A 12,210-nucleotide genomic window follows, 5' to 3' on the forward strand; every position below is an offset into this window, starting at 1 on the left:
GTATTTATAGGCTTTCTTGCACTGTCACTCTTTCTTAAAACACCACTTTTTATTCAGTATGCGTGAGTTCATGTGTCTTTACATCACTTCAAATAGACATTTTTTTTTTAAAGTTAGACATTCTGACTAAAAAAAAACAAAACCAAACCCATTGCTGTCGAGTTGATTCCAACTCATAGAGACCCTATTGGATAGATCAGAACTGCCCCGTAGAGTTCCCAAGGAGCACCTGGGGGATTCAAACTGCTGACCTATTGGTTAGCAGCCGTAGCACTTAACCACTAGGCCACCAGGGTTTCCACATTCTGACTAGTGAACCATATATGTCAGTTTTAAATTTAATTTCTTAAAATAACATCTCTATAGTTCTTCTTTTATGATATTAATTTTCTCTATAACACATATTAACTTAATGGTTAATTATCTCTTTCACGCATGAACTGTAAACTCAGTGAAAGTAGAAGATTTAACATGTTCAACACACTGTTCTCAAAGCCTTGTGAACTATCTGGTGGAGAGTGCTGCTCAGTTACATTTTTAAATGAATAAAAGCCAACTCTTGAATTATGGTACCTTAATAATTTAATATTTGTTTTATCATATTTTTAATATACATTGTCTTAAGTGTTCTTGGCAATTTTAGGTTTATTGTTAGTATAAACAACAAGCATGTTCTCTCTTTATAAGGCAATTAGTTAATTTTTCAATGGAGGTACAGGTACCTTGTTTTAATTATCTTTTCAACTCAATCTACCTTTCCATAACTGTTGTGTTCGATAACAATTACACATCGTTATCAGTGTTTAGCAGGTGATATTCTATGTATACATGCATCTATATCTATGTATATATCATCTATATATCTAATTTTATATCTGTATTTGGAATTATATTTTACTTAAAAATATTCCTCCAGTATTTATACATGTTTCTCTCCCTTTCTACAGCTTATTTTTTCTTCAGCAAAAATCATCCACATTTTTTATCAAATTCTCTTTTGTCATTTTGAAAACCAGTCTTCTGACTTTTGAGAGAATTTTTCTTGTTTGCCCTCCTAAACATAGCTTTGTTTTGCCTCAGGCTTAGATTTAGATTTATTGATTTTTATTAATTTGACTTATACCTCTATTTTAATTTTTATGAAGAGCTCTTGTATTATCCATAATTTTTTCAACCATTTCTTGTAACCTTATTTCTTTGTATTGCTATAGGAGATTGCTCCTTCTATGTGACATTGTATTTCTTTTAATAGTACCATTTTTTTTTTACAATCTTGAGCTTGCCACATGATCTTTCAAACTTTCTTTTGGATCTGAGATTTTTCAGAAATAGCTTTTTCATTTTTTTTGATCCTTTTTATTTTTTTTAATTCTCTTTTTTTCCATTATGTCATTTTCCTTTTTTCATTCTTTCTTTTTTATTTTTTGAGATTGGTGGACGGTAATTATTTTCCATATATTTTATTTCTGCTTATCATTTTATAGATTTCCTATTAATTTTTGTCCTCCTTTACTTTTTGTGGCAGCCAAATCTCTCAGGTTATACACCTGTAAGACAGAGTGTTGTATACAGCTCCCACTACTCCCTTTTGTGACATATTCCACTCTCCCCTTTGCCTAGGTATTTGATTCTCTGGGCTATAACAATTTATGACAAATTAGAATTATCAACCAAGTGTGTGTCCACTGTTTTCCCTTAAAGGCATGTGTATATGTATGTTATGCAGCCAATGAATCACCACACAAAATGCACTTTCTTTTTAAAAGCATGACCATCTCTGTCTATTGGAGATACATGATCATGTACAAAAACATCACTCTGACTATTTAACAAATCAGAAACCGTGCCTAGGGTAGACTAATGACTGATGGTTTTCTTGTTAAAAAAAAAAAAAAAAAAAGGCCTCTGAATTTGGGAACAAAGAATGAAGAAGATTTGAAGTCTCTTTGTACAATTTTTAGGTGTACTCAATTTCTTGCAGTTATTCCTTCCAATACTTAGTTACTGAGAATTCTTTTTCTTTTTATATTTGATTATCTTCTAATTAGGAATATACTTTACTTTTAGCAAGGATTGTTTCAAAATCTTTGCCGTGGATTTACATGCTTCTTCGCACTTTAATATTATAATTATTTAAATGAGAAAAAATTACACAGTGTGAAATGTATCCTTTTAATTGTATGGCTTACTAAATTTTGTCCAGCATATATGCCTATGTAACCATAAGACAGAAATGATCTGATAATTAACTGATAAATGATAAATAAATATGTCATAATCACAAAAAATAGGATCACATACATCCAAAAACTTAATAAACAGTCTGTTATTTTGTTTCTTTCTGAATTACTATAATGAAGAGAAGACTACCTGTAGAATACCCTTTCTCATTTCTTGTGTGATTTTCCTGAGAAGCTTAATTCAACAGTACCAGTACCGGTACCAGTGCAGGCTTCAATAGCATATGTCTGTATGGTCATTTGTTTTTCCTTAAGGTAAATCAAAGGAAAAAAATAAATCCCAAGGGACATAAAACACTGGGAAATATACACCACAGTTAAACAAACAAAAAACATTTTTAAATAGGTAGCCTTGGGAGATATTACTTGAATGGCTAAGAATGATTTAAAAAATAATCAAAACTTTCTATTTTAGCTTGAAGTTGTAGAGGTGGAAGAAGCAGCACTCCCACCCTTATGATGAAATAAAAAGCTTGACAAACTGAAAATCAATGTCTTTTCTAAAACCCATGAAGAACTAAAATCACGGGGCAAATAACTAACTATAAACCTAGAGAGAGACGTGTGTCATCGAGGAGAAACAAAATCCACATATTTGCTTATCTGTGGCAGGAACCCCTTAACACCATATAAGCCTGTAAAAAAGAATGAGTATTTTGCTAGAAATTTTCTTTGAGTTTTTCACCAAAATTTTTGAAGTTTACTAAAAGTAAACCTCGTGCATATTTTGTTAAAATTATATATACGAATACTACTTTTGTGCTGCATTTTTTTTTATTTTTTTTTTTTAATATGTTGGAAAGTCATTGACTTCTTAATGCTCACCTTGCATCTTACAAGCTTGTTGTGCTTACTCTAGTTCATGAATTGTTTTTGTGTTGTTGGATTTTTAATTTATTTATCTTTATTTTCTACTTAGCCAATCATACCACCTGGTAATAAAGACAGTTTTTTTTTTCTTCCTTTCCAATCTTTATACACTTTATTTCATTTTCTTGTTGTTGTACTAGCTAGAGTTTCCAGTACAATGTTGAGTAGTACTGAGAGCAGGCATCCTTGTCTTTTACCCATTCTTTGGGGATAGGCATCAAGTTTCTCAACATTAAGTATGACATTAGCTGTAGGGTTTTTATTTTTTAGATTTCTATATCAGTAAATGAAATCCCCCTTTATTGTTAGTTTTCTGAGAGATATTTCATGAATGGTATTAAATTTGGTCAAATGATTTTTCTATATTTATATGACAGCCTCCTCTTTATCTATGGACAGGTTCTTCATCAGCATAATTAAGTGTTCTGGAATTCCCATGCTTTGCAAAGTTGTCCATAATTTGTTATGATCCATAAAGCTGAATGTCTTTGCATAGTCAGTAAACACAGAAAAATATTCTTCTGGTATTCTCTGCTTTGAGCCATGTCTTAGTGATCCAGTGCTGCTATAACAGAAATACCACAAGTGGAAGGCTTTGAAAAAAGAAGTTTATTCTCTCACAGTTGAGTAGGCTACTAGTCCAAATCAGGGCATCAGCTCCAGGGGAAGCCCACTCTCTGTGGGCTCTGGAGGAAGGTCCTTGTGATGCATCAGTCTTCCCTTGATCTGGGAGCATCTCAGTGTAGGAACCTCAGGTCCAAATGACACGTTCTGCTCCCGGCACTGCTTTCTTGGTGGTATGAGGTACCCAACTCTCTGCTTGCTTCTCTTTCCTTTTCTCTCTTGTAAGATAAAAGGTGGTGCAGGCCACACTCTAGGGAAACTCCATTTACTTTGGATTAGGGCCATGAGGGTGTTACAATCCCACCCAAACCCTTTTTAACAACAGGCAGAGATTACGATTTATACGATTTATAACACATAGGAAAATCACAAAATGGAGGACAACCGCACATGGCCTAACCAAGTTGACACATATTATTGGGGGACACAATATAATCCATTACAAGTCAGGATCCATTTGACATCAGCAATGACATCCTTTGTTCCGCATCTCCTTCTGAATCCAGCTTGAATTTCTGGCAGTTTCCTGTCAATGTACTGCTCCAGCTGCTTTTGAATGATTTTCAGCAAAATTTTACTCGTGTGATATTAATGAGGAAACCCTGGTGGTGCAGTGGTTAAGTGATACCGCTGCTAACCAAAGGGTCAGCAGTTTGAATCCACCAGGTGCTCCTTGGAAACTCTATGGGGAAGTTCTACTCTGTCCTATAGAGTTGCTATGAGTAAGAATCGACTGGACATCCCTGGGTTTAGTATGGTTTTTTGATATTAATGATATTGTTCAATGATTTCCACATTCGGTTGGATCATCTTTCTTTGGAATGGGCACAAATATGGATCTCTTCCAGTTTGTTGGCCGGGTAGCTGTCTTCCAAATTTCTTGGAATAGATGAGAGAGTACTTACAGCATTGCGTCTGTTTGTTGAAACACCTTAATTGGTATTCCGGCAATTCCTGGAGCCTTGTTTTCATCCAGTGCATTCAGTTCAGCTTGGACGTCTTCCTGTAGTACCACTGGTTCTCGATCAAATGCTACCTCCTGAAATGGTTGACTGTAGATGGAATACATTAATTGATATCAAATGTTTTTTTTTTGTTGTTGTTGAACTAGTCTTGCATACCTGGAATAAATCTCATTTGATCATGGAGTAGAATTCTTTCTATCTGTTGTTGAATTCGGCTTACTAGTATTTTGTTAAGGATTTTTGTCTCTGTGTTAATGAACAATATGAATCTGTAGTTTTCTCTTCTTGTAATGTATTTATGTGTGTTTGGTAGTAGGATAATGTGGCTCCACAGAATGAGATAGTAAGTATTCCTTCTACTTCTACTTTTTGTAAGAGCTTATGGAGGATTGGTATCATACGTTTCAAAAAGTCAACATCATTCAATGTATTTCTTCATCAATTCCTTTGTTTTACATGGGATCCCTGGTGGTGCAGTGGTTAAGAGCTACGTCTGCTAACCAAATGGTTGGCAGTTTGACTCCACCAGCCGCTCCTTGGAAACTCTGTGGGGCAGTTCTTCTCTGTCCTATAGGGTCGCTATGAGTTAGAATCAACTTGATGGCGATGGGTTTGGTTTTTTGGTTTAATATATCTGTATTCCCTAAAAATTTTCTTATTTCGTATCAATCAAAACATTTTTGCTGCTCTTATCAAATACAATAAGTATGCCTTCTCTGCCCTTTTCAGAGCTCATGTGAAGAAGATATATCAATATATAAAAAGTGAAATATTTTTAGGAAATATTGTAGACTGTTTATGCCATGTATTAGTGAAATATTTTTCCTATTAGTTCAGTATTGAATTTTAGACATTTTATAAAATATAATTAATCTTTCCCAAAGAGAATCTCTTACTTTACATGTTTATTTTAATGAATTACTGACATCCTTCTCTGTAGAAAATCTCTCGATATTCTTTTACTAATTCAAGTTGTGTTGTTGTTTTCATAACATCTTTTACACATTTCAACTATAGTTTTCTTAATAAGCCATAAGTATGAAGGATGTCATATAGAGGGTTGCTATGGGTCAGAATCAACTCGATGGCAACAGGTTTGGTTTTGGTTTTTATCAAGGATTTGGTTTTCTTATTTCCTGTATTTTTCACAATATTGTATGCAAGAAGACATTATTTCCATGGATTAGAGGAAGTGTGGACAAATGTCTAGATGCTTTTCATGCAGTAAGGATATTTTATTTAAATTCATTTCTACAGTTAAATACCTTCCAAAAAGTCAGTTACGCCTTCCCAACCCCCACTCCCAGCTGCCATCAAAATAAAAGAACCAGTTGCTGTGGAGTCAAGTCCGGTTCACGGAGACCCCTTGTCTCACAGAGAACAGCTGTGCTCCACAGGGTTTTCTTGGCTGTAATCTTTAAGGAAGTAGGTCACCAGACCTTTATTCTGTGGCGCTCTGGGAGTGGCTTTGAACTGGCAACCTACAGTTAATAAAAACCGTTTGCATGACCCAGGGACTTTGGCTGACATATAAGCATATAGTAAATGTTTCAACACAACATCTTAATAAATTTGAAATTTATTTGTTTATATAAACACTTCAACAAGAGGATGTTTAAGGAGGCTAAGAAATACATATATTTGACCTTGAAGGACATATATTATGAGCCAAGTGGTCAATATTTAGTGAATTAGAGGTTATATACAATGCTGTCATCAGGCGAAGCAACGTTTCTGTTTTGATTATCCTTTTAAAATGGAGAATGAGAGAGGTCCAGCTTTCTTCTCTTTGGAGTAGCCTAAGCCTAGAAATTTTGAAAAACCTCAAGTCGTTTATATGACTTTTTAATTCTCACTATAGGAATTAGACTTCATTTTTACATCAACATTTCAGATTTCCTGATAGATCCCATACAGACACACTTAATTAACTCTGTTATTTTGTTTTTAAAGTTCCTGATGAAGATAGTCAATTAGCATCTTTCCCACAAGTATCCCCAGGGCCTTATACCAAAGTGAATATCCTCCCTGTTATTAAAGAGCAAAGAAAAATCTATGGTCATGTAAGGACAAAATCATTTGCCTAAAAAGAGAATCAGAAACTTTAGTGAAAATAAATCTATTATTTTGATTATAGATAAATAACTTATATTTCAAGGCTAAACTAGGGTGAACTCAGACATTACACAATTTTATTTGTAGGGAAATCAGAAAAATATCTTTGAAAGTGCCACCTGTGTGCTGATTGAGCAGAATGGAAGAGAAATCCACCGTTTGTTGGTAATGGTTCCTGGATGCTGTGAGCAAGGCCTCCACTGTTAGAGAGGACGCAAAAGAAAAACATGGGTTGGAAAGAAACAAGTATTTTATTGCCGCAATCATTCCTATTTCATTTTAGGTTAACAATACAAAAGGACAATTTCACAATATATCGGCAAACAAAACTCTTGGGGAGTTCATGAAATGTAAGTATTTTCACCATTCTGTTGTTTTGTATACAAAGTAATTACTACAGAAGCCATTATATATTGAGTACATGTTATCTTAAGATTAAGCCAATTAAATTCAGAATTAGAAACAAGGAAAATATTTGTGTAAATCATTATTAATGTTTCAAAGGACACAACTAAAACATCATCTACATTTGTCATTTAGAACAGGCTCATGAACAGATATTCTCAATAAAAAAAAAAAAAACAAACCCACTGCCGTGGAGTCGATGGCGACTCATAGAGACCCTATAGGACAGAGTAGAACTTCCCGATAGAGTTTCCAAGGAGTGCCTGGCGGATTTGAACTGCAGACCTCTTGGTTAGCAGCCGTTGCACTTAACCACTATGCCACCAGGGTTTCCGATATTCTCAATAGTTCGTATGTAAAAAATGACTGGTACATATCCTTTTGTATTTAATAAAGCCTTGGCTTCTTTACTACTAAAAGAAAAAAAAAAAAAAAAAAAAACCTCTTTGCTGTCGAGTCGATTCCATCTCACAGGGACCCTACAGGACAACGTAGAACTGCCCATAGTTTCCAAGGAGCACCTGGTGGATTTGGACTGCCGACCCTTTGGTTAGCAGCGGTAGCACTTAACCACTATGCCACCAGGGTTTCTCTTCATTATTACTGAAAGTAAATTAATACTCCTTTCAGTAATAAAGTTTTTATAATGAAAGATTTTTTTTTCCCTAATGGAAGAAGTACTAATTGGTAGTAGCAAGAAACCCAAAGACTAGAAATGTGTGATCAGAAAATAGCTGTTTTTAAAAGATCGCCTCCGAGATTTATATTTGTTTAGCTGTTTTAAATGTAAAAGAATACAGAATAAGTACACCGTACTTAGAGTGAGCAAAAGTTGATTTTGACAATAGATATAACTGAACTAACCTAAAATCTATTTTCTTCTTCTTCTGTAGTACTACAGGAGTTATTTCTCAGTATCTTGGACAAAACTTTAAACCAGAGAAATTTAAAGATGCTTCTAATAGGTAATAACAAAGCCATTACTTGCAAAATAAATAACTTCAGAAAAGAGCTTTAGACAAGCAGTTTCTAGACAAGGAGATTTAATACGTAGAATCAGTCCTTGGTTCTAACTGCTTGTGAAATGATTAAACTCACAGGTGTAAAAAAAAATATGCGTTTCAATTGAGTTACTTGATTCTTCGTATCACTTTTAATCTATACTCAGTAATGTCATTTTAAACATCTGTTTTTCCCCAGCTCTGATGGAATTCAAAAGGAATTTAACCATGAGAAACCATACAGCGGTGACATTTGTTCTTGTAGGACTAACTGATGATACAAACTGGCAAATTGTGATATTCCATTTTCTATTTCTAACATATTTTTTGAGTGTCACTGGAAATCTGACCATTATCCTGCTCACTTTACTGGATTCCCACCTCAAAACACCTATGTATTTCTTCCTCAGGCATTTTTCATTTTTAGAAATGTCATTCACATCCGTCTGCATCCCTAGGTACCTGGTGAGCATTGTGACTCTGGATAACAGGATTTCCTATGATGCTTGTATGACACAATTGTTTTTTGCTATCTTCTTGGGTGCATCAGAGTTTTTCCTGTTGGCCGCCATGTCCTATGACCGCTATGTGGCCATCTGCAAACCGTTACATTATGTGACAATTATGAACAACAGAGTCTGTACCCAGCTGGTCATTACTTCTTGGTTGGCTGGGTTGTTAACAATCTCTCCTGGGCTTATCATGGGTCTGGGGTTGGAGTTCTGTGATGCTAATATTATTGACCACTTCGCCTGTGACTATTCTCCTGTTCTGAAACTGTCCTGTACAGACACACGGGTCATAGAATTGTTAGGGTTTATTTTAGCCATTTTCACGCTCATGATTACACTGGCACTCGTGGTGCTCTCCTACTTAAATATTGTAAGAACAATTCTGAAGATCCCTTCTGCCCAGCGGAGGAAGAAGGCTTTTTCCACCTGTTCCTCCCACATGATTGTTGTCTCTATCTCTTATGGCAGCTGTATTTTTATGTATATGAAACCTTCTGCAGAGGAGAGGGTAGCTTTAAACAAGGGGGTAGCCGTGCTCAACACTTCAATTGCACCTCTCTTAAATCCTTTTGTATATGCCCTAAGAAATAAACAAGTGAAACAAGCCGTGATGGATATGATTAAAAAACGTATCTTTATTGCCTTAAACAAATAACGCCGGTTTTTATAAAAGAATCACACTAAAACTTACTAGAAAAATGCACCCTATTCTGATTACTCTTTTAGCATATTAACTTATTTCCTTTTTATATTACGGTGGTTATTAAAATCACCCACAAATTGCCATTATTTTTCAATCTACCCCTGGCTTTTTATTTCTTTTAATGGTATAAAAGCTGAATCAATGATATTCTTTTACACATTGTTGGAATCACTTTATTCTTTCAACCTAATTCCCTTATTCATCCTCATAATATTCCAGCATGAATTTGTTCAGCAAATCCAACGCTTTCATGTTTGCTTAGCACAGAAATGCTGAGAAGTAGATCATTTAAGCACTCTGTAAGTGTTCCTTTACTTGATTTTATAAATCAAATATTTCATATACCCATCCCATATGTTAATATTTTATTACAGCCTGTCGTGTTTTTTGAAGCATAATAATGAACCCAAATAGAAATATTCATTTTTAGGCTTAACAAAGATATTTTAAAAGTGTGTACAAATCTCTTGTTGTTGTTGTTGTTGTTAAGTGCCATCGAGTTGGTTTGGACTCATAGCGACCCTACGTACAACAGAACGAAACAATGCTTGGCCCTGCACCATCCTTAAAATTGTTGCTGTTTGAGCCCATTGTTGCAGCCACTGTGTCAATCCATCTCATTGAGAGTCTTCTTCTTTTCTCTGACCCTCTAATTTACCAAACATGATGTCCTCCTCCAGGAACTTGTCCTTTCTGATAACATGCCCAAAGTACAAGAGACGAAGTCTCACCATTCTCTCTTCTAAGGAACCTGCACTTCTTCCGGGATAGATTCGTTCGTTCTTCTGGCAGTCCACTTTTTTGTCTTCCTGTTACAGTATGGATACTGAATTTTTTTCCTCCTTACAATTATGTATTTTGTAGTCTCCCTGATGTGCTTTAGCAGGGTACTCTGTGGAGTGTGAGGAGGAATATAGATGACTTAGGCTTATTGTCTTATTTAACTTTCTTTTGTTGCTTCCATGAAAGACAGTATTTAAAAAAAAAAAAATACACTTTCTTTTCCTAGTATCTTGTAAATGCTATGTTTCAGTGTCTCACTCACTTTTCCTTTCACTACCAAACTTCCAAAACAATATCTCTTTTACAAGATGTGACAGACAGACCTTAAGGCAGCCTCCATGATCCTTAGTGTTCATGCCCTTGCATAATCTTTTCCCCATGAGAGTAGGCAGGGCCTGGGACTTGCTTCTAATCAATTCAATGTGGTTATTACAATTGGTAGATATTGTGAGGGTGATGTGATGTCACTCTCCTAATTATATTACATAAGATTTGCTAGAATGCTCTCTCTACAGCCTCTCTCTCTTTGTTGTTGATTTTGAAGAAGCAAGTTGCCATGAATTTTACAGTCTTAAGGAAATTGATTCTGCCAACAACCTAAGTCAGCTTAGAAGTGTACCCAATCCCTATTGAGTCTCCAAATGAGGACACACCCTCGTGAAATTCTGATTGTACCTTTGCAGAACATTCTGCTAAGCAGTACCTAGACTCCTGCCTACAGAAATTCTGACATAATAAATGTATGTTATTCTAAATTGTTAAGTTTGTGATACTTTTTTATGCAACACAGAAAGCTAGTACACAAGATATCTCCCACTGCATTAGAAGAAGAGCCTTTAAAAAAATGCAGTTCACATTCTGTAAGCTTTCCAATCTTACTGCTTTGGGCTTCTAAGTAATTGATGTTGTGTACAAAATCAGTTATTTTTACTTTTAACGAAAGCCTTGTGCTTTTAAAACAGACTCATTGATCTTATCAGTTTTTCCTCAGTTTTTTTTTTTATTACTATTATGATTTGGTGAAAATATGCACAGTAAAAGGTACAGCATTTCAGCAATCTCTACACTTACGATTCAGTGACATTGATTAAGTTCTTCAAGTTGCAGCAGTTCTAGCTATCTTTTTCTAAATTGTTCCTTAACCACTGACGTAAACTCACTGCTCCCTGAACTTATCATCTGACTTTTTTTAGTTGCTGTAGTCAGTTTGATCTCACATAGATAATCCTTTAAAATACCACATTTTTTGTGACATGTAGAACTCCAACTTATTTTTTCACTCCATAAAATCACATATTACCCTTTGTTTGGATGCACTCTTGGAGACAATGTTTCTAGTTTTCTAGATGTCTTGAGGGCTTGTTATGTGCAACCTTTTTTACTATTACTTTAGAAGATGTGTGAAAATAATTAAATTTAGTAAATAACTATTTTTTATAATGGAATCTACAACATTGAAAGGTATTTTGTTTTTCCATCTCTCCAAGTAGAAAGATTAGCAAATGCATGCTATCTGCCAGAAACTCTCAGTTTGATTCTCACATCAATATAAAATATCTACCCATATAAAATCTTATAAGGAGCCCTGGTGATGTAATGGTTAAAGCACTTGGCTGCTAGCCAAAAAGTCGGTGGTTGGAACCCACCAGCTGCTCTATGGGAGAAAGATGTGGTGGTCTGCTTCCATAAAGATAAGTCCCTTGAATAGGTGGAGCCAACATGGCACTATAGACAGAAGCACCATGTAGTCCCTTGCACCAAAGACCTGAAAAAACAAGTAAAACTGATACAAAGGTCGATCCTGAAACCCTAAGCATCAAATGAAAGGACAAATGACTAAATCAAGCACCTAATGGAGGAAGAAACTGACAGAGAACAGAGAATGAAGAGAGCTACAGAGTGGTATAGCCTTCTGCCAGCTAATGTGGCACAGCTTCGCCATCTTGGAGCATAGCCACCAACAATCCCAGACAGGAATACGAGAAGGCACTT

At 35.2% G+C, this 12,210-nt stretch overlaps 1 protein-coding gene across 1 annotated transcript; it reads left to right on the forward strand.

Annotated features, from left to right (window-relative positions):
• The first annotated feature begins 8,448 nt into the window (after positions 1–8,448).
• Positions 8,449–9,387, forward strand: LOC126075548 (olfactory receptor 6C76-like). The gene has a single exon (XM_049883391.1). The coding sequence runs from the start codon at positions 8,449–8,451 to the stop codon at positions 9,385–9,387; it is 939 nt and encodes a 312-aa protein (XP_049739348.1).
• The last annotated feature ends 2,823 nt before the right edge of the window (positions 9,388–12,210 follow it).

Source organism: Elephas maximus, chromosome 4, assembly GCF_024166365.1.
Source record: "Elephas maximus indicus isolate mEleMax1 chromosome 4, mEleMax1 primary haplotype, whole genome shotgun sequence".
Lineage (NCBI taxonomy): Eukaryota > Metazoa > Chordata > Mammalia > Proboscidea > Elephantidae > Elephas > Elephas maximus.